General features: G+C 43.1%; 1 protein-coding gene across 13 annotated transcripts in view; it reads right to left on the bottom strand.

Moving 5' to 3' along the window:
* MAP4K4 (mitogen-activated protein kinase kinase kinase kinase 4) overlaps positions 1-23,918 on the bottom strand; it is a 163,382-nt gene that overhangs the window by 138,639 nt on the left and 825 nt on the right. For 7 of the 13 annotated variants that reach the window (XM_085582749.1, XM_085582754.1, XM_085582784.1 and 4 more), the window contains exon 1: positions 20,141-20,476. In XM_085582749.1, coding sequence (XP_085438875.1) covers positions 20,141-20,338 — 198 coding nt within the window. In that variant the 5' untranslated portion in view covers positions 20,339-20,476. Of the gene's footprint in view, positions 1-19,591; positions 19,838-20,140; positions 20,477-23,606; positions 23,673-23,918 lie in introns of those variants that run through there. The other 6 variants (XM_077781543.2, XM_085582808.1, XM_077781544.2 and 3 more) reach the window with 2 other exon arrangements.

Here is a 23,918-nt window from a genome sequence, read left to right as displayed (position 1 = left end):
AGATACAGCAAGAATCTGACACATACAACAGCACAGTATCATTCTGCTGAAAAATTCCACTCTGTGCATCATAGTACTTCAGTACTGTCACATGAATGATTCTGGGCCTAATCTCATAAGCACACCAATGTGCCAGCAAACAGTTCTCTGTCCCAGTCCTCACCTTTCTGAATAAAATATTTAAGCAAAAAATCAAGTCCAGATCTCAGCTCCCAAATGAAGATATAACAGCAGCTGACTGTCACTCAGCTTTAGTGATGAGGTCAGTACAGCAAAGCTTCAGAACTGATGAAATAAAAAGAGTGATAACCACCTGAAACAATTTTTGACCCTCCTTCAGTCCATCATCCTGACTTAATGATTTGGGGCAAACAACTATTTTCTGCTCCCAAAGCATCATTGAAAAAGGCTCCACCAGGACAAGCACCAGCCTCTCCAGGAAAACAGTTACAAAGCCTTCTCCCAGTTTGCCACCTTTCATTTCTGTTTAAGTTGATTAGATCTGTGACTTAAGAGTGGGAAGAATCCAAAATGAAAAGGCAAATGCTAGGTTCCAGGTCAGGATTAACCTCAATGCAACACTGCAACATAAAGGAGTTAGTTTCTAAAGTAGCAATGTCCTTTGGAGCAGGCTGTTTAAAATCACTGACTAGTACTTCAGCTTCCTCATTAAGGAAAAAAGAAACAAAATAACATTTCAACAGAGGGAAAGTAGATAAACCTAATTAACAGTTACCACAGTGAGACTTGATTTTCCCCCTAGTGTATGAGAAGAAAGGTTTCTTTCTTAGCTGACATAACAAAGACAGTTCGGATTTACAAATCACTGGGCCCTACCGGCCTGATAAGGGAGGGAGCTTTCTGCTCCCATCAACGACAGTCTCTACAGAAGTATTTGACTCCCTCCATTCCTCAGTCTGTCCCTGGGGGTAACACTGGCACCTACCAACAGCCACTCCATGTCAGCCTGCCCTCCTCTGCTGCCCCTCAGCAGTACTGAGGCACTCTGCTTTCCCTGAAAGTACACTGTTGGGAGGGGGCTGAAATAGGTAATAGCATCCCCACATCTCCTTTTCCAAGTGGAAGAGCTGTCAGTAACAACCCACCCACCATCCTCTCTTCACCTGAACTGTACTTCAACCTTGTTAGATGTGCAGACACAGAACTTTTTAGGAGACACTCCACATGATAATGTATCACACAAAGTCATATGCATTGTATTACCTCCTTCCCAAACCAATTCACACGAGTATTACAACTTCAGAAAGAGAGCGGGATCAAATCTATCAAGACTTTCCTAACTCACAGTAGCTGGAGTAGGGTGAAGAAGGTAAGAGATCACATCTCAAAGGAAGAGCTTGGACCCCAACTCTCTACTTGCCAAGTGCTCTTACTAAGAAGCTACAGAATTGTTAGCATTCCCCGTATTTGGTGAGCACTCACACTACTTCTCTTCAGTTGGGAAATTCTAACCTAGACTTCACAGTTCCTCAAACCAATGGCTACTACGCTTTCCATGCCCACATTAACGTCAATAGACACAGAGAGGTGAATTCTGATGAGCAAGAAGAACCAATATCCTTCTTTCCACTTCCCCTTTTCTGATCAGTGCTTTCCAGTCCCACTCCCAGAACAGTAGTCCTCTTCAAAGTGGAAGAAATCCCCTGCACAAACAGAAGAAATTGCCAGGCAGCATGTTTTGCAGCCCAGGCCCAGGAAGCCCACAGAACTCTTGGAGCAGGGCACGTGGTACAGCAAATTGTCCTATAAATTCAGGATCACAGTCCACAGAAGCCTGGCTCTGACCTTAAAAATTTATTTCATGAGTAATTCAACCTTGACCGGTTGTGCACCCACACGTGAACTTGGCACAGTGTGCTCAAAGCAGTTACAGGATGATTGTTATCAAGATTAAAGTGGCTCCACCAGACTCTGCCTATAAGCAAAGCCAACAATCACCTTATATAGTTATCATTTATTATGGCTGTTACAGATGAAAGTTAAATGTGCTGATCACACTTCCAGGCACAAAAGCACAGAGAAACTATTTGCAAGGAACACCACAAAAACAAAACCCCAAAAAATCAAAAAAAAAAAAAAAAAACAAACCAAACAAAAAACCCCAAACCAATTCATATTGATGCATATATCTGCATCAATGTAAATAAAAAAACCCTTACTCCTAAGGCACAAGTGGATGTTGAGCAAACAGCTGGGCATTGTATTTTGAAAGCGTATTAGGCAAGTGTGTTAAATCGACAGGGCCTCTGCAGTAGGATGGTGTGCTTCTTAGAGGTATCCTTATGAGGTTGGGCTGACATTGTCTTCTCAGAGGAAAGGAGAGCTCGCTTGAGCAATTTGCCTAATGCTGAATCTATTTTTAAGAGCAGTGACCCAGATCTTTGTTTTGTCAGCAAATGACTTGTATAACAGAGATGAATTGACAAGGAGAACCCGCATTGGGCAACACCAAGGTGCTGACGAGCATCAGCTGAGGCAGGCAATGGACAAAGACAGCACCAAGAGGCTCTCCCACCTGAGCTCAAGCTTTCAAATCTGCAGTCAGTCAGAGGGTCATCCCTGGCTAACACAAGCCCTGACAGATCAACCCTTGTCAGCTATGTGACCATGACCTTATGACCCACAACCATGCTGAGAGCAGCTTTCCATGGCTGTCCATAGTAGTAGAACCCACTTAAAACACATCTGGTTTAAGTACAGGGCGAGTTGTAGCCTTTCAGCAGAAGTTTCACTAGTGCTGTGCACACACCAAACATCCTCTACCCAGCCATACACAGCACAACCTCTCTGATGTCTCCTGAACAATGAGGATCTGCCCGATGCCTGTCTCTGTGCAAAGCAGGGGTAAGAGGGAAATGGCCAAGCCTGTACCCACAGGCAAACTGCTGGCTCAGCTGCACTTTGGGGGTCTGAGTCACCCCATCCACACTCATTGCTGGAAAAAGCTGCAGAGGCTGAGGAGACATATAGTCTTGACAAGAATCCCAAGACATCCACCTGATCTTAAACATGCTTTTTATTACTGGTGATTAACAGACAAACCAAGAACTTGGCAAATCTGGAGGGGAGAGACTTCAATGGAGGCCCTGAGCCTGAGAGAAAAAAAAAAGAGGGTTACTAGCAGGCAGCTAGACAAGACCAAGCTACTCAGGTGTCTTGTATTATATTTCTTGTCTGGGAAGGTCTTTTGTTTTAGCTGTCTCCAGCATTTCTTACATACCTATAACCTTATGGAAAACAGACTAAATAAAGACTAATGTCTCAAGTATTATATATTGTGAAGGGTGGAAAATGCAAACTGAGAAACCAAAATATACCACTGGGGAGGGGGGAAAAACTTAAGTCACAGAAAACACCTCCAGAAAGGGTTTCTCAAAAGACAAATAGTTACAGACCTGGTTAAAATAAGGAGAAATGGGGAAAGACCACCAAACACCAGCTTGCACTACTAGCTTGGTGAGAATTTTTTTTAACAGTTCTGCTTTGCAAAGGAATATATTCATCATTACTCACAACAAAATACCGCAATTGCTCACATAGAATCAGCACTTTTCCCTTAAAAAAAAAAAAAAAATCTGTGCTCTTGCTAGGAAAGATATCTGTACTTTGAATAAGCAAATCAAGTTCTCTCTGGAGTGGACTTATACTTTTTTTTTCTTATCTTCTGCAGTCCAGAGTCTGCAGGCCCAAAGCACATAAGTGATAAAGCAGCAGCAGCAGGAATAGACTGCCTGAAATAGCTACAAGCAACTGCTCAAGGCTGGGTTGGTTGGGTTCTCTTCCCCTTGACCTCCCTCCTCTCTATTCATTGAGAACACCACTGCACTGGCTGATACAAATTACACAGGGACATAATGCAGGTGCATCTAGCAGAAATCACCGGTGCCCATGGCTCCCTGACAAAACAAATTATCCAAAGGCTGGGAATGCAATGCACGGGGCAGGTGAAAAGTCTAGACTGTCTCCAGCTGGGAGTGGGGGGAACAAAGCAAACAGGCACAGAAGTCAGTGGCACCTACATACCTACAGCACACAGGCAAATATGCCCCAAATATAGCTCAAAAAGAGAGGAAGATCCAGAGTCCTGCTCTAGAATGCACAGGGAGAATTGACCTCTTTCCAGCTCAAAAAAAAAAAAAAAATACAAGAAAAAAAAAAAAAACAACACCCACTAAATATTTTCTGATAACATAAAATATTTTTAAAAAATAGGAGCAGCACCACTCCTCGCTCCCCATCCCACCATGCCTGGAAGCACTGGCTGCTAACAATCCTATGGCAAAACTGCTACCAATAGCAGAAAAATAAAGGGTTCATAACAAGGAAATACATATGTTTGCACTTCTAATTTTTTTAATAAAGTATAGGCAATAGCAATAAAACCAACCTTAAACAACCTCATAATAATACAGCAAATTTAACCAAATATTTCTGAAGCAATAAATTTGAAGACCAGAGCTTTCTGGACCTCCCAGGGTTGAAAATGTAGCCTTATGGCCAGCTCCACAGGTATCACCCTGCCCATCACCATGATGTGGCTACAAACAATTATACCCAAGTACTCATTTAATGATGAAAAAGAATCACTATGAAAAAAAAGGATGTCAGAATCCTACAGACTTAAAAAATCAAAAGTAATTAAAACCATGCAGAATTCAAATCTACTAGAGATTTATCAAATATTTAATACAGAAAACCCTGAAGCATATTGCTGTCAACTATGCTTGAGAGAAATGTGTTCCTTTCCCAGCATTCAGCTTAATCTGTTCCCAGGATGCATTTCTTGACTCAGTAATTTCAGTTTAAACAGAAAGGAACTGTGGATGTATATTTTAGTTAAATTACTGCCTTTCTTTAAACAGACCCTGGGTAAAAGGGGCATTAACCCTCTCTCCCTCCTGTGTGCTCAGCACCGCTTATCAGCACAATGAAGTCGTATCTTTCCAAAGCATGCCCTTTAATCCTTCTGGTGCCTAAATGTGAAGCCCCACCAGTACAATGCCCCCAGAGTGGGACATGTGTGGTGTGTCCACATGCCTCTAATCTTCAATCAATTCCAGCACAGAGAGCATGAAACAGCCAGTAAAATTCAGCAGAGCAGGACTAACAAGATCTGTGTCCGAGGGCAAGAGCCAAACACCTCAAGGGGTCAAGTTGGAAATACACTGCATTTTAAACTCTTCCCAAGAACTTATGCTGCTTTCAGCAATTCCTGTATGGGACAGGTACAGGACCAGATCACTGAAAGAAAAAAGTGATTCCCAAATACCTGACCACCTATATTATTAGTGAATTTGCCATATAGGAGCAATTAATAATGATTAGAGTCCTCTGGCTACCCAGTACTTTACTTGGTCAGCACCAAGCCCATCCGCAATGACTGCTTGCTCTTTTCCATCCAGGAAAAGCTTCAAGAAATATAGTGTCCTAAAGTAACCATAGAGCACCCTGTATCTTCCTTTACTGTCTTTTCAGCCTGCTGGTACCACACACACCCCATGTGAACAGTCTTTCCCCGGAATCACTGCAGCTCCTCAGTAAATGAATCTTTGTTCAAATGGTGGTCTTAGCAGAAACTGTTTTAAGTACTGCCTAACACCTAAAAAAACAGATCTGGCTCAATCCTTCCAGAATTGTCATCTCCTTGGAGATCAAGGGGGGACAGAGTTGGGAGGGGGACAGGCTTGGAGGAGGGAATCTTAAAAGATAGATGCAATTATGGTTTTCCTGGGGGAAAAAAGGCTATGTGTGTACATTCAAAACTACAGATATCCAAGTGACAGAGTTTTGATCTTTATAATTTGTTGCCTTCTGCTATCACTGCATTACTATGCAGCACCTGAAAGACTGAATCCAGGATACAGGAGCAATCAGCAGCTCCAGCAATCAGAAGGCTGGAGGCGAGACCTACAGCAGTTTCTTCATCCTCCACTGCTCGCTGTATGGCACAAGGCCATAGACACCCTTACGCACTTCTCAATTCACCCATGAGGTGAAAAAATAATAGACAGATAGTTAATGAATAGAAAACTAATTTCACTTCATCTGGTAAACCTGGCAGGCTGGGAAACTGAGTTTAATAAGCCGGCTGTGTGTCCCTGCTCTCCCATCTACTCCACACCCACGAAGGACAGGAAAAGCAATTCCTGGGGAGCAGGGTCTGAATCAAAGCAAAGGGGTGAATGGCTCCCAAGGGAAGAGCATCGCTCCTGTGCATGGAGTGGGTCACTCAAACACATGTGGGGAAGAGAAGCATAACAAGCAAGGAAAACTGCGACTAAGCTCCAGGCTCAAAAGGCAGTAACTCCACATTTAAAGCTTCCCCCATCAAATGCTATTATCATCTAGACAAATTAAATGGACCATTTCTTAAGGCCATGATGCCCACACAGTCCCAGGGGGACAATCACACAAACTAACCCACAGAGCCAGAGACGGGATGTGGTGATGGTCCATGTGGAAGCTTCAAGCCAAGCTAATGAAGGCAGACCCACCCAGACAACCTGCTCTCCTCCCTTGATTCCCCCGCTTCCTCTTTAACAGTTGCCTAGCACCTACTGTCTTTTACACTTCCATTCAGCATTTACAGAGCCACTAGGCACCTCCTTACACCTAGAGGACCAAGAAACGAAAGTCTATGTATATTAAATTACCTACAGTGAACACCACAATACATTTTGAAAAGACAGAAGTGTTGCAACAAAGAAGTCAAAGCAGGATGCCAGGGGCTGCTCTCTGGATGGCAGCGCTGGTAATTTGTGTTGCAGAAGGAAAAAATTTTAGAAAAGATTGTTAAAAATTTGTTGGAACAAAATTGAAACCAGTCTTTCTTCTTTCCTGTTTCTGATACAATGTCTCTTTACCTGCCACACCCAATCTCAAAATAAGTATCAGCTAAACTATGGTTTATCCAGCTCAACACTCCATTTTCCTCTCCTGAATAAAATTAACAGCCACCTCCAGTTTAAAGAGATTTCTTAAACTAACAGCTGCATCAGAACCAGCACTGAAATGCCTTGAGAGTTTCTGCTTAAACCCACATTTTGAAAAGTCATGATGGAGTTCATTTTCATAAATCTGAAGAGAGAAGAAAGTGAAATGCTTTGCTAAAATTTGTTCTGCATAAGTATAAGAAAGGTACCCTCTGGAAATGCTTTTTGCAGGATGATAGAGAGAAAGAGTATGAAGCCATTCTCTTTGTCAAAGAGCAAACTGACTTTCAGAGGCTGTGTTTTAGGCTTAAAGGGGCAGTTCAGAGATAAGACAGCACTTCAATTTTTTTTTTTTTTTTTTTTACAGCAAGAGTTTCCCAGAACTCTCTAATACACACGTCCTAAATATGTATCCACATATTGGTTAAAGCCTTTGCTTTGTTTCTACTTTATACCAACACTTGCATGGACTAGTTTTATTTTTAAAAACCCACAAAAATATAAAACCAAAATAAAAATTGCAACAAAGTCCCTTTGATAACTTAGTAGAAGACTGTATTTTAGCAATGACTGCAAGTAAAGCAGAATAGGATCAGCTACTGGCTAGCCCACAGGTGGGCTGCTCTTGGATTAAACAAAGGTCAGAACATGATTGCAAGCCTTGTGGTCAAGGAGAGGTGCCTGCATCAGAAGGATGAGCTGAGACCCATACTCAAATTGGCAACAATCACAAGCGGCTGCAACTCCTCTTTGAGCAAATTTGAAGCAGATTTCACAATGTTTTGCCACTGCAGGCAGAGAGCAGAGGCTGGGGTTTGACCCTGTGCTCCTGGGGCAGACGGTGGTGCCTGTCCTGGGAGCACGGCACCATCACCTCTCCCCTGCCCGGCGCCCTTTTGTCCTTCCCACACCAAAAGCTGGTCGTGCCCCATTTCTTCCCTCCTCCCCTCCAAGAGAGAAACAAAGGGTGGCAGTCTCTAATGGCTCCAGACTGAGAGATCTGGGGCTTGGTTTATTACATGCTTAACAGAGCACTGAATTACTGGTGGTTATTGTGTGGTTTAACTGCTTTCCTTAAAAGAGAAACATGAGCAAACAAGCATGTGTCATGAAAAAGCCCCTATTCAGACAGGAGCTGTCAAGAGAAAAAGCATCCAGGGTTTATGACCGTTTACTACTAGTTTTGCATTCAGGCACCAGCTGAAGTCACAGCAAATGCAAAGAAATCCCCACCTTGTCCACCACCTCCTTAGGGGGCTTGTCTAGCCCTGGATTTACCTCCCGAGGTTAGCACACACTAAGTACCCGAGGCTTTAAACCAACTTAAGCATGTGTCAAGGGCAGCATGCCTTGTCTAGACAAAGACTTTCAATGCACTTAAGTAAGCATATCCAAATCTCACATCTGCAATCCCAGTGGAGACAAGCCCTGGGAGAGAGCAGAGAGCATCCCTCCCTCAGAGCTCCTCTGACAGGGGATGGAACACCCAAACTTAGAAAATGGCACCAGCCTTTTCCTCTGAAAGACCAGGGTAAAAAGATTACCCCACTCAAGCAGAACACAAATTTGCAAGCAGGGGTAACCTGAAGCTTGGGCACACACCTTCCCAATGAGCAATAACTGAGAAGCAGGGAAGAGAAGAGCTAACAGGCTCTCTCACTCCCATCTACCTAGTCATCTATTTTTTCATTAAACTTGTAAGGATTTCAGACCCATAACCCAAATCAAAACACAGCTGAAGCCCACCCTGAGGTTGAAAAAGTGTTGAGGACAGAATGAAGTGGACAAAGCTTCATTCCTTCAGAAATCCAGGGTAAAAAGAGACTACAAAAGAAAAAAAAAAAAAAGTACAGAATGCATGTGGAGCAACAAATTAATGTAAAAACAAATATACCTCATTCATCTTGACAGAACTACAGCCAATATACCAGAGGTCATGTGGATTTAACCATATCCTTCCTATTTGTTAGTTACTTTTAGACAAAAAATATAAAGCCTCAGACAAGCCTAGAGGAAGAAATGCAAAAGATGATGAGTATAGAGTTTACAGGAAGGGAGACTAGCAGGAGGAATTTACCCACATCAGATGAGTATGATGGAAGACAGCAAGGACAAAACCACACAAAGGGAGAAAAACCTGCCACTGCTAAGAGAAAGGACAAAATTAAAAAATTTATTACACAAGATTAAAGAATAAGTCAAAGAATTAAGGACCTGAGGCACTTCTGAAAAGTGCTATTTCTAGAAAGAATACTTCTTTCTCTCAAGTCTGACAAGTGAACGTTGTCTCAAACCAAAAATGTGCCAGCCTTTGCCCACACAGCTCTAACCACAAGCTCCAGAGCCAGGCTGACACTCAGTTTAGTTCCTCTGACTTTAGCAGAGGCTGTTCCTGGAGAGTCAAAGTACTTCTAGCTTTACAAAAGTAAATCTAAGCTAACCAATATCCACCTCAACTCTGCACAGGGATTGCTTCTATCATGCTCTTATTCTACCACACTTCTTTATCTCTCAAATGACATTTACATCTCTTAAATTATGAGCATATTGGTGGTTTCATAATCAGGTAAGGTGTGCATTCCTGCTGGCCTAACACAGCAAAGATGTTCAGAACATTTCACTCAAAACACTCATCCATGAAATCCCATATTTGTTGAAGAGAAGTTTGGCTTGGGTACTCACAAGACTTTCTGCCGTCACGCAGAACCATTCCCGAAACGAGGTGGTTTTGCTGATGGCTGTGATTCAGTTCCTAGTCATTTCAGCACGCTGTTTTTATCATTCAAAGTTGTTCATAATCACTATTAAAAGAAACCCACAAAATCCAGCACAGCAGAGGCAAACTCAATCTCTGCCTTGCGAAGACACTCAAGACTGAACATCTTTGGAACAACCAAAGTGTCTTGGAAAGAGCAGCATCTCAAGGTCAGGTTATAAATGCATCTCTCAGGAAAACACTCTGTACTGATGCTGGGTGCACAATCTGCACAGAAGAAAAAGCAATGGCCTTTGTAGATGGACAAGCTATTAAAATTTTACTAGGTGAAATGTTTACTGAAATAAATCTAGTCTTTTTCCACTACTGATTATTATCATAACACATATGGTAACTGACACACAATTAATGGAGCTTTAAACCAAGAGCACTTGCAAGAAAAACACAACCCAGGCTTTTCAGCTAACCTTGACAAAAAGACAGGTTTTGGTAAATTTCAGCAACACAAGTGGCTTTGTGATATTCCCGTTTACTGGGCACCTCTCACTCCCACAAATGAGCACCAGCTCAGAGCAGAGGAGGTGAGAAGAGGCACTGCCAAGTCAGCAGCATCCACCACCACCAAGATCCACAAGCAGTCAAGGCTCAGAAGACACAACTACCACCCCAGAGGTACTGTACCATCCACACCCTTTTGAGTGGGTTTTCATTCACATGTGCATTTTCACAAGACAACAGCTGAGACAACGGTACCCACAAAAAGAATTCTTAAAGAAGAAAGAAGAGGATTTGGGATTCTTCCCTTAAAAAGAATCTTCTCTTTTCCTAAGCATAGGAATCCTATAGGGTGAACAGATTTCAGCAGTAACAAAACACTTTAATACTCAAGTCTAATGTCTTTGTTTCCAAACTCACAAGGATCTACAAACTACATTGAATCATGTTTATAGATTTGAAATGTTCTTCTATTTCTTTTTCCCATCTTCTCCTATCCGAGTTACAGAGAAATATTAAAATCCACATTATAGTGCTACTGGGTCAAGAGATTCTCCAGCAATCCCAGTTATCTCCAAGACCCAGTGCTTTCAGCACAGCTCTGAATCATGTAAGCCAGCAGGATCCCTCTCCCTGCAGGAATAAAGCAAACAGATACCACTCAAGGTGTTCCATCTAATCAGATACCACTCAAGGTGTTCCATCTATCTGCCTAACCTTCACTTGTCCTTTCTGCAATAGAAAATCCTTCTGATGGTAAGCACAAAATAAAACCTTCCCCTTTCCCACACAGCCCAGTGTAACCATAAAATATGTATATAAAACATGCTTTTTTACAACACCAGCACACACTGACTACACATTCTGCTAGCAAAGAGCTTAGAGGTGCAGAGTAGCAGCAGATGAGGCCACTCTGAAGCCAAGGACTTGATCTGTGAACAAAGTGGCAGTGTCAACAACAGTTGTTTCATTGCCCATTTTTCTCATCCTTTCCCAAAGCCCAGCATAAGCACTGCCACAACACTTGGTCCATGAGAGGGCACCTCCAAACTTGGCAATTAGCCCAAAAGAAGTCTTCTCAATAACGAATATATCTTTATTCCTGAAGAAGAAACTAGAACACTCTTCCATTACCTCAGAGGAAACCTAAGGAAAGGTAACATTACTCAGAACTGATTTAGTGCCTCAAGCCATTCAGAAGACCATAAAGCCACTGACAGACAAGACAAGCAACTCATTCACAAAGGCTCTTTGATCTAATATTGACCTAATTTTATTTGTATTTAAAAGATTTTCACTCCTTGCCATGTAAGATTGCAAGAAAGCAAAGAAAAGCTTTTCCCATTCCTTCTTTTAACACTCAAGTTATTTAGCAAGTAACATTTCTTTCACATGACTTGAAACATTTTCTCCATATTCACTTGTCATCACCCCAGAACTTAACTCTTGGTGAAAACGCACAGGGGGAGCTGTACAGAGTGTTCTCCATAGTCTCCAAGGACAAGTCAGGTCAGAGAATTTCAGTGTGTTCCACACGGGGGAAAGAACAGCAAAGTATACCTTTCACGACACCCAGATTAAAAAGAAAATAATAATAATTTATTTGTTATTCAAAGCGTTCCAGAGATGAAGATGAGAAAGCCTGTGCTGTCACTATTAATAGGCTGACATTCTTTCTTCTCCCACAAGACCACACCAGAAACACAGGTGAAGGGCGACAAGTTAAGGGAGCCTGGAGTCATGCCAGCTCTGCCAAATCCCAACTCTGCAGCACAAGGACAACTCCAAAGAGACCCCAGGACAAGCTCTCATATCCCAGACTCCCCCATAGTTCTCAATGATGCACCTTTTGTTCCTTCTCCTGCGACAGTACATCATTAACTTCATCTGCTGAAATAGCAGAGATTGACAGGATAATCTAAGGATATAGCATCACCTTGAATTTTCGACTTAACATGCTTAGCTGTGTTGGGGTACATTTAAAATTTTATTTATTTGTTTCTTTGCTTTCTAAAGCAACCAAGAGCTCTTATATGCAGCAGAAGGCCCCTGAAGCTATCACTGTAATATGATACCTGCTCATAAATGTCAATATACCAATTTTAAAGGTATTAAACTGCTGTTTAGTCATGGTAATACCTAATACCTTCCTCACCTCTGTTACAGACAGTAATACAGTTAAATGTGAGCAATTCAGTTCAGGCCTTTCTGCAAAAGACAGTTAAGAAGAAACCTCACCAACTGCATGCCAGCACATAATTCCACCACAAATACAAGTAAAACAAGCAAGGGTACTATGAGACCTGCTCTATGAGATCCACCCACCCAGTCACCCCAGGACATTTAGACCCTTTCTCTGGGCAGTTTTTAAGACACCACATGGTCAGCATGCAGTCTTACCTCTCTTTGGCATGGGTAAGCATAAAAACTGACCCCAGCCAGTACTAAGGCAAAAGAAAGGATCTCTTTTGATTAAAGCACGTAACTACTCTGTGTTCAGAGGTTTAGATTGTATCTCCGTCATGTATTTCCTGGGTGGCTGGGAATAAATTACATCAGTTCCACACCATACTTCCCTGCCACCTCCTCACCCTGTATTAAAGCACAGTGGATAACCAGAGTATCAGAGAAGCACAAGAGAGTTCCACTTCCTTCTGTGTGTATACAGGAAATTGCCATGCAACTGAAAGTTCAGTTTAACAAATGGTTCGGACTCTGAAACTTCAAGTACTTCAGGAATGTCAACTGTAGCTGTTGAAGGAATAGCCAGGATATTGTCTCAAAAAAACCACAAGTGTTAACCAGAGAAAAGATACTTGGATTTACAACAGGTTGAGATTTTAACACAAGATTCACAACCAGACTAAATTCTACTAGCTGAGCTTACAGACAGGAAGAAGCAATTACAACAACACAGGTGGGAAAAATAAATATATAAAAAAACAAACAGGTTTGATGGGAAAGCATACCTAACAGAGAAGCACACATTTGAAAAAAACTGTTTGAACATCAAGCACTAAATTACAACCCTTATCAAGATCATCAAAAAGCTAAAGTACTTCTATAATTCTCACCTGACAAACAGTAACCTAGATTAAATGTGCTCTCTGTAGATGTATAATCTACCTGAACAGGAACAACCCTAGTGCTTACTGCTGAAGCACAGAGAGGACAGACAAGACACTGACTGCTTTTCACACTGATAGATTTATTTCTGCACAACTTGTGAAGGATCTGGTTGAGAAAAGCCATCTCATAAAAGTTATCATATTTCATGTAAGAGTGCAGAGAATCCTAACTGAGAGGAAGCACATTCACCTCTTGGTACATGCAAAAACAGGTCACTTATGAGTTTTTTTGAGAACATAGATGTTTCCCTTCCATGATGGGCCAGTGGGGTTTTACATGTCACTCACTTTCATACATTCACTTACAAAGGTATCTTCACTCTTATTATATATCCCACAAAGAACATGGACTGCAAGAGTTGCTACATACATGGTACAGCGTGGGGTCAACCTGTCCAATCTTAAGATATTCAGAAGACATAAAACTGAGACATTAATCAAAAGTCCCCATTTCAACTAACAGACAAAGACTCAGATAAAGAGCAATTTATCTCATCCTATGGTAGTTATCTCTAGAAGCCATTCCTGTTCTCTTTCTCTCCACTGAGTCCAAGAGCACAAAGCTCAGATCAGACAGCAAAAGGACAGTAAAGCAGCTCACCTACTTAAGCTCACCTTCAAAAGTACCATCCATGCCCACTGTACAGAAACAAGCTGTGAATTACTGAACATCTGTGTGTAAAAGCAGCTCTCACTACAAAATGCATTTTTTACCCATCAGGCCACCATAACATAACTGAAGATACATAGCACTCTTCAGTTTTTTGGGAAGCACAAAACAAATTTAATTGGGGCTTCCAGTCAGCAAATACCTCATTATTATTTCCAAACTCTGCTGCACCAGTTTCCCCAATAATTACTTTGATTATTTCAGTAGTTCATGGCAGTGGATTACAGCTAGGGTTCACCAGCATGCTGACTTTCTTTCTGCACCCCTATCTGTAAGGGTTTATAACTCAGTTACAAGTGTTCCCTCTTGACAACAGCCTTGTAAGACGGGCATAGCTGTGCCTCCTTCTAAGTTATCTACTGATTTTCCTTTGTGAATCACAAAAATAAAGAAAAATAATGAACAAAAATAATATTGGGGGGTCCCTGATTCTAAGATACATAAACCCAAGCATGGCATAGAATACTTTATGATAACACATTAAGGCCCATAGACCTTAAGTTTTTCTTTTCTGCATTCGAAAACAAAACAACCCAATACCATTAGACAGCTCAAAGTTTAGGGAGCAAGTTTTGAGACAGGTTTCTTTTGTTTTGAGCTTAGATTTTAAATTAAAATAATGAACTCTTGCTCACTGTCACTCCCCATAGCTACTCTCTCTCAGTCCTGGGAAGAAGCTCTTGAGACTGCCAGAGCTTAACTGAAACTGTCTTATTTTTAAGACTTCAAGTAATTTTTAACAGTGCCAATCCCAAGCTGCATCAGCTTTGAGGCAAACCAGCAAGAATAAACTATTGGCTTGGTAGTCCACAGGAAGTTACTAAAACAGATTTGATGCAACCAATTATTTTGAGCTGGTGCCATTCTTTTACCTACCTAGGTAACACTCCCATTTCACCTCTGTCCTCTGGTGAAGTTTCCAAGTGCAGAAACTACAGCCAAAATGTCCAAACCATGGACTCGTACAACATTAGAAGATGGTAACCCAAATATTTACACATAAAACCAGCCGGACTTTCAGAGCCCTAAAATATCCAGTGGACTAAGGGGAACTTCATGGACAGACAAACTGAAAGGAAAAGACATTTTGGGGGATAAGACATCATAGAGTGAGTAGTCAAAGAAGAAGCAGAGGGATGTCACAGATGGACGTGCAGACCCGCGTTTCCATGTGCAGGGTGGCATTAGAAGGAAAACCTTCAGAAGCAGGTACAGAGTGGAGCAGCACCACACCTCCAAAGCTGCAAACCTACAGTGCCCAGAGGGATCTTTTAGGACTTTCTAAAGGTGAGGTGGTGAGAAGAGCACTAAGCACGTGGACTTCACCAGCAGCCCCAGAGCCACGGGGCTACTGGGGTGCTCAAAGGCACACAGGGGCAGGGGAGGAAGCAGACAAATGTCCATGGCACACCACCAACAGCCCCAGCAGCCACATCCTGACCTCAGCCCACAGCAGACCTTCTCCAGGGGTAGCACTACCTTGATCGAGGAAGAGAGTGGCTACAGTTCATGTGGCTCCTTCAGCCACAGGTACAAAGCCATGAGTCACTGCAATCCCTGCACGGAGACCAACTGCTATCAATGTGCCACGGGACAGCTCCAAAGGGAGGTGACAGAGACATACTAGATAAGCCCTACAATACCAGTATAACTGCATCCATGTTAGGAGTTTTACCACGTTAGCTGTTTTATTGCTAGACAGGCCAATCAAGACCTGTTGGCACTTGCAGTGTCCTGTTTGTACAGTGATAATGTGCCATAGTGCCAGAGCAAGCCAGGGAGGTGCAGCTCCAGTGGGAAAGAAGCATCCTGGTAGGAGTGTGAAACAATCTCCCACAAAAGACATCCCTCATTCTGGCACATGGTCATAACACAGCTAGGTGGGCTAAGGGAGGTGTCCTCAGCCTGGGCCATGCTGAAATCAGCATAAAAACCTTTGTCAATGAACATTCCCCTGGTGCACATAAACCCAAAGCCTGGCTGACTAGTGAGCTGCCATGGCTAAAAGCTAATCTTTTTCATAGTATATATATTTTTTAACATCAATTTTATATGCTAATGTTTCTACTAACAACTAAAGTGTCCCTTACTTTTTCTTATACTAAGTACTTCCCTGACTCCATACTACTTTTTCTTGCCCACAACTATGAACATTCCTCTAATTCAGTCTCTACATTTAAGCCATATTCTCCTTCATCTTCTGATTTCTTCTGTAAATTCACCTTCAGTCAACTGCTTCTCTCTGAACTGTCCTACTATCTCTTCCTAACTCCAAATCTTCCCATAGATTTCACCCTTCATTTGCAACTATAATGCAAGGTCAAGCAGAAGGCCACAGATAAGCCTTTGGGAGATGTCAACACCCTTCATGACCACACAGTTGAGCTGCACAGAGCATTAGAGATAGGACTTAGTTACACCAATTTCTAAGTAAAGTGGAGAGAAGCCTACTCCATCCATACCTCTGTCTGATCCTTATGACCCTCAGAAGTGCAAATTCTCTGAATCGGTGAGCATCTCCTCTCCCTAGTCCCTGTGATTTCATCCTTCTTTAGTGGTGCTTTTCACAGATTTCCCAATCAGAAGCAAATTAAAACCAACACCACTGAGGTCAAATTGTAATTATTCATTACACTCAGAACAGAAGATTTCACTCTGCTGCAGGACAGTAAAGCCTGAGAGAGTAGGGGAGTGCTTTGTTGGCAATACCATCGAGTCTAGTCAGTATTTGCCCCTCATTCAAAAAGCTGCTCTGTCCTTTTTCTAACACTGAAATAGATACCACACGAGTTAGGACTACAGGGGCCCATGGCTACCTTGGAGGAGATACATCAAGCCTTGCCCAGGACAGGACAGGGGACCAGGAATGAGGCTTAGGTGGAGGTATCATGAGCTTCACAGCAGTGTATAGGCCATTCAGTAGTACTCCACAACTTATAACTAGTGTAATATTTTTGTGCCTCTGTGAAAGTGTTTCACAACACATCCAAAGCAGAAAATACATTTTAGAAATAATATTGGGACGCAATGTCAAAATCCCCAAGCCCTTTACAATCAAAGCTGCCTCAAGGTTCCCAAGAGGTATGCACAAGTGTGGGCTTTTTTCCTCCTCCTTCCCATAGCTCTCTGATTTTAGAGCCAACAGTATCTTTCCTTGAGCCTGTGCTAACCTGAGAAATAATAAGGGACCCATAATGTTACAAACATAGAATATTTGATAAGAGAACTCTTGTGCAAAGCTATGAAATCCCCTCCCAAATCCACCTCTCGTTCAAGCAAGCTGAATTCTTTCCACCACTTTCTGTGGGCTGAGACCGAAAATAACAATGCAGATAAGGATCTTACTGTAACTTTGACTACAGTCAAGCTCACATTGTGCAAGTCAATGCTACTGAGCTTAAATATCCATGTCATCCAAAGCCTGGTGGAGCCAGAGTGTACAGTCAGAAATGTAAAATAAAAAAAAAAACAAAAATACCACTTTCCTCCAAAGAAAACAGATCTCAGGAGGGTGGGCATACAACATACCAGGTTAAAATCACTTTTGCAAAGGCAAGTACCACTTGAAAAGATGACTAGAACATAATGTGTATATACAAACACATGCTAGACCACATGAGAAAAGTTAGATAGCATTCTCATCCAAAAAATTTATACTAAAAAATGTGTGTGAGGAAGGCAAGGAAATGCAAAGGGTGAGCACCTCTTATAATGAATGCTGCACTGCCTTTGGGGATGTTCCTCACCATCATTCCCTTGGGTGGGAGGTGCAGGCCTGCCATCATCACAGAGACCAAAAGAAGGATTTCTGCACACCATCAAGCCAAGGCTCTGGTGCCTGGAAGTTGACAACATGTCACCAAACTACATTACACTGCTAGGAGAGAATAAAAATTAAGTAAGGAATGAATGGAAGGTGTGCATTCCTGGTTTCCTCCTTTCTTCACTATCCCAAAGTAACTAAAAACCCCTACTCCAGGCCTTACAGATAAAGCTCACCTCCCTCATGCCTGATGCAAGAAGAGACCTTGATGGAGAAAACCATTCACCCATACAAGCCCAGGGAAATTACCCCCACCATTGCCAAGGGGGAGAGAGCCCACAGATGTAAAAAGCAAGGAGCAAATACCAGATGATTTCAACTGAAATTTTATCCACACCAGTTGAAATATCTTCCAATAGAAAGGTGAAAAAAATTTCTAGGAGTCAGCACAAAACTCTGGGTTGGATCTTGTTACATCCATCACCTCCAAGCCCTGCACACACCCAAGTACTAGACTGCTGGTTCCTCTTCTAATTAGTTCAGAATAAGGAGTCCCTGCCCCAGGAGTTTGCAAAACCCCCACATTTTGCAAAGAGACAGATGGGACTGGGGGAGGAAAACAAGAGGGACATGTGGTTACCCACAACTGGCACATTGCTTTCTTTTCTCTTAGTCTTTTTTTTTTTTTTTTTTTTTTTTTAATAAAAATAAATATCAGTAATCCCCACTGGCCACCTGCCTAGCTTTTGTGTATTTAATTAAGAAGGATTTGGGTGATGGAGAACTGGTCAAAAGTTCAACCAGTTTAGGGGAGGACAGGAGAGTAAACATCTAGCTGAAGGACCCAAAAAATGCCAACATTCCAGCCGCTGCCTGGTCCTTCACGATTTCTAAAACAGCAAGGTCTCACTTTGCAACACAGTCCACAAAAAAAATCAGAGGAGTAAGGGAAGAAGTGCAATTCATACTTAAGAGAGCTAGTCTGGATCAGTTCCTGAAAGCCAGTGACCTCACTGATCCCCTGTACAGTTTTTCTTTATAGTGATAAGACTAGAATTGTATTCATGTTTAACTAAAATATTTGAATACAAAATAATGTCCCTTTAGCAGTGAGAGAAACAAAGGGGAGAGAGAGCAGAAAAAAACACCCTTAACTGAGTTACTAGAGAATACCAAGAACTCTCCTATCTTCCTACCCTCCCAATACAGTCACCTTATAAGACAGAAAGTCCATTAAGACACAAATAGGGTATCCTTAGTGTGGGAAAACATTTAACAAAGTTTTAATTTACTTTCAAATCAGCATTTAAACGATCACATCTTACATCACTTCCTTTTACGAGCCAGCAGTTAGACAATACACATCATTTACATGCAGTTTTGGAAGGCTGCAACATAGATCAACAAAAGAAGCCTTCACTATGAATTAACTATTATAAGACTTTAAAAAAGTCACTCCAGCCTGTGTTGAGGGCAATTAGGAGTATCATCCTCTAATTCTCATCTTTCTGGTGCACCCCTGTTATGCCTCAGAACTCCCACAAATACATCCTTCCACCCAAATTATTGCTGCCACAAGAGAATTACGATGTCTGTGAGATGTAACAGCACACTCAAAATGGTCAAGGTGTTAGATGTCTTTAAAACCAGACACATACACAACAAAAGAGAAAGTGACTAAGCAAGTAAACATAGTTCAGTGTCAATAGCAAAATTACAATGTTTTATGCCTCTATGAATTATCAGATGATAGAGATTTTAAAATTTCAGAAGTATTAACCAATTGCCTTTAGGTCACAGGTAATTTTTACATTAAAAAAAAACCCAAGATACCGAAAACCAGAATGGAAGCAAAGAAGTTCAGACCTTATCTTGAGACAAATTTCAGCAGTGTTCTAATTTGGTGCAAGCCAAACTTCATATTAAGCTTATGGGATGTAAAAAGCTAAAATCTAACCGCAGCAATGCTAAAAATGCTTCTCCCACTACTTGCAAAAGATCAAAAAAAAGCCCTTAAGGCAGGCGGTCACTCGGTGAGCTGGCTACGAGTCCCGGTCACACGGCAGCGGGACCGGGCTGACTCGGGAGGGGAGGGGCAGCACATCCGTGCGCCATCCCGGCCGCGGCGGGCACGGCCCGGCGGGCACGGCCGACACCGCCGCCGCCCTGCCCGCCGGGCCCAGCGGCGCTGCCGGCGGCCGGCCGGGGGGAGGCCGGGGGGAGGCCGGGGGGAGGCCGGGGGAAGGCCGGGGGAAGGCCGGGGGGAGGCCGGGGGAAGGCCGGGGGGAGGCCGGGGCTCCCCGCCCGCCGCGGGCACAGGCGCGGCCCGGGCCGGCCCGCACACGCCGCTCGACTGCCGCCAGCTGATACCGACCTACCCAAGGGAAACTTCCCCCTCCCAACCCCAGAACTGGCCTGGGACTCCTTAAAAGTGTGAGAAGGACCGAGCCAGGGGTTCTGCGGCCGGTCCTTCCCGCCTCGGCTCGGAGGGAACGCTGCCGGCCGTACTTGGCAGCGTTTAACCCTTTGCTTTCTCTCTGATCTAAGTGATGGAACTTCCTCGCCGTCGTTCTCGGGTTTCGAACCAGCTACGAAAGGGAAAACAACTCCCATTGCCCAGGGTTTCCGAGCAGCAGGAGAGCTCTGCTTGGCCCCAGGACGAATGAGCCAATCCCCGCTGCCCCTTCCCCTGTGCTGGGCAAAGGCTTCCCCAAAACACCCCTTCCTTTCTTTACATACCCCAGGGCTGGGGAACCTCTTTTTTTTTTTTTTTTTTTTTTTCCCATTAATTCACCACTGCGTAACCAGCTGCTCGTGACACACAAGGCTTCTTCACACAGGAGAGGTGTAAGCAAGGTTATGAAGATGAAAATAATAAAAACTCTATAGATTTCAGAATCACAGAACTGTTTGGGTTGGAAGTGGTCTCAAAGATCATCTAGTTCCAACCCCTTTGTCACAGGCAGAAACACTTTACACTAGACCAGGCTGCACAAAGTCCCATCCAACCCAGCCTTGAACACTTGCAGGGATGGGGCATCCACAAGTTCTCTGGGCAACTTGTTCCTGTAGGCCACCAACCTCGCAGTTAAGGATTTCTTCCCAATACCTAATCTAAACCTACTCTCAGTTTAAAGCCATTATCCCAATTCCATCACAGCAATAGAAAACTTAGTATTTTTACCATCTCACCACTGAGGTCTCAGGCCCACAGTAACACTCCACATAAGCCAATGCATCAAATGCATAAAATGCAGAGTAACTCGACTTGCATTTAGGTGCCAAACATTCAAGGGCTACCCTCACATTTCATACATGTATAAACATCTACACACCTACATATAGCTAAATAAATAGCTAAGGTAGAACTAGCTACAGAAATATCACCAGCCAGATAGATGAGCTATTTCCAGCTAGCTCAGCTAAGGCAAAGGGGAGAAAAACAGGACTATTTTCTGCTTTTCAACAGGTTGGCGCACTCCCCTTCCCAGCGCTGCTGGAAAGCTGACTCCCCAGCCAGGCAAGCGACCTTCGGCATCATCGGCGGGTGTATGAGCTAGACAAAGAGATAACGTCATGGCCTCTGCGCTCCCTGCGTGTCCTCCCGCAGTGGCAGGTAGCCAGCCAATCCCGCTCCCGGGTGACATCATCGCTGATGCCTCTACACGAATGTGGAAGTACATCAAACTACATCTCGGAGCTCGGCTCCTCAAAAGCAACCACCCCCCAGCCCCTTGGGATGACAGACCGCTAACAAGGGAAATAAAACCATCCAGGAAGAGAGATTTCAAGAAGTGGTTGCTGGGTAGAAGTAAAGCAGAAGGCAACAAGCAAACATGGCATAAACACGTTTTTCCCTCGGTTATGCAGTTCCCATGAAAGCCCTCAAAACATACACATACAGTCTCATCGTTGGGCAACCCTGGAGCATTTTTCCTAGCAAAAAAAGTGCCCAAGAAAAGGTTTGGGATTTTTGTTTTGTTTTGTTTTTTGCAACAACTTTTGCAACAACTGATTTTTAATTTTTTTTTTTACATAATTTCATTACTTAAAAAAAAAAAATGCTTATCACAGAAAGAAAGTTTTTTTGTTTGGTATTATTTGTTTACATACAGCCCTGTTAGGTGTCCACATTATCAGTGTATGTACACAAATGTAGACAAATACCTAAGAAGAAGCAGTGCCAACCCAAACTTAAACACCTGTCAATCCATTACTGTCCAGCAGGTTCTATAGCAAGAAAAAAGGTTGCCTGTTGCTCCCCATTATCACAGTGACACTGATGACATCAGGTGTTCAACTCTTCCAAGACAATAAATGCATGTGCCCAGTTTCATTTCTAATACTAACTATTCTGGAAGAGCTCTACCTTACCTAAAGAAAATTAAGTTTAACATTTCTATTGTCAAGACTGTTAAACTAAGGAGAACTTTGCTCATTATTCAAAAGCATTAACAAGTACACTGAGAAACAATACACTAAATTGCAATAATTAACAGGAGAGTTTCAACTCACACATTCACACCCCATTATTTTTCTTTTTTTTTAATAAGGGTTCAGATGATGCAAGCTCTGGGAGCAAAGGATTACAGAAAAAAGTTGTGTCCTTTCAAATGGCATAAAAAAATTAAATAGTCGAGGTTGTGTCAAAGCTTTTACTTATCTTCCCCCTCTCCTGTGGCCCTTTGAGCCACATTCTTTTTCCCACCTTTGTACCAACAGCAGCAGTCTGGCTATTCCAGCTCAAGTCTTAAAAAGCAACTAATACACTGCACAGGCAGACCAATTCTCCATCAGGAAGGCTGAGGTTCACGCCCTCAAAACAAACTGACATGTGTTTCATTTGCAGAAGGGGCAGCAAAGCACTTTATTTACTGGAGCATTAGTTACCGGAGCTGCAAGCAGCAGTATCTTGCCATCAGGGAAACGCGGACCAATTACAGTCCCTTGTTTATAAGCAAAAAGAAAAACAACAACAACAACAAAAAAGCAACCAAAAAACAAACAAGCAACTAAGCATCTTCATCTCTCCTTCTCTCTCCAAATGCATCTTGCATTTCTACAGTTTAAGGCTAGAGCCTTCAATCTTTAGCCAAGTATTAAGTCTGTGCAAATAATTAGTCCTCCTGGTAGCTAGCACTCACTGCAAAATCATGCAAGCTCAAGATTTGTTTGTTCCACTGACTGCACACTAAAGGGTTAAAAAAAGAAAAAAAGAAAAAAGTAGGCTAGTTTCACACCCACATGGGCACTCTCTGATTTCTATTTTTTAAAGTCATACACTTGTCAAACAGGTTATTCTGGGAATTCTGATTTCCACAAAATAAACTTCTCTGCTTTGGTCACTTATTATTGTCACTCTGCACCCCTCATCTCTGCACAGCCCATCAGATGCACACACCCCCAACTCCAGAGCTTCAACACTCACAAGGAAACCGGGTGACAGTTTTAATTATGGCAAATGTCTTTGTCTAAAGTCACTGCAGCAGCAGCAACTTCTATAAGGATTTCCAGCAGCAAAGCTGAATAAGCCTGTGGACGTGTTTGTATAACCGAGCCAGACTCTGACAGCGTCCACTTGGTTTGGTCATTTCTCTGAAAGGAGCACAGAGAAGAATAAGGACAATAAAGGCGTATTTCATCATTACAGGATGGGTACTTGGGAGAGTAATTTGTACCCGTCTAAAAAAGCAGAAGCCAAGAGGCTGACAAACTTGACAAGGCCAGCAACAATGACAAGGGCAACACTTCTACCACCCCTCACTGTTCCGGTTGCCAGTGCGGGTGGCTCGCCTTCAGCCGTGTGCTCAGCCCGGCGCAGGCACCGGGTACCCTCTGGAAGATCGGCAACAATAAAAGGAGAAGAAATTCTGACACAAACCTTGTAGACTTGCCCGTACGTGCCATTGCCAACCACTTCCACCAGTTCAAAAATCCCAGCGGGGTCCTAGGGGGAGGAAGGGGCAGAAGGGGCGGGGGAGGAAAGGGGAGAAGAGAAGTGGGGTTACATTTTTGTTCAGGCGATGGCTGCTGGCAGAGCCCAGCCAGCGAACCCGGCTGCTGGCGGCGTGCAGCTGTTGCGCCCTGTTTTTCCACGCACATGCCAATACATGCAAACAAAGGAAAAGCAGCCCAGGGCCGCGGTCCCCCGCCCGCCCCCGCGGGAGGGCTCCCCCCATGCGGCCGCGGCCCC

This window comes from Lonchura striata, chromosome 1 (assembly GCF_050655825.1).
Source record: "Lonchura striata isolate lonStrDom1 chromosome 1, ASM5065582v1, whole genome shotgun sequence".
NCBI classification, from domain to species: domain Eukaryota; kingdom Metazoa; phylum Chordata; class Aves; order Passeriformes; family Estrildidae; genus Lonchura; species Lonchura striata.
Note: the sequence above shows the minus strand (reverse complement) of the source record. Positions and strands in the feature narration are given on the sequence as shown.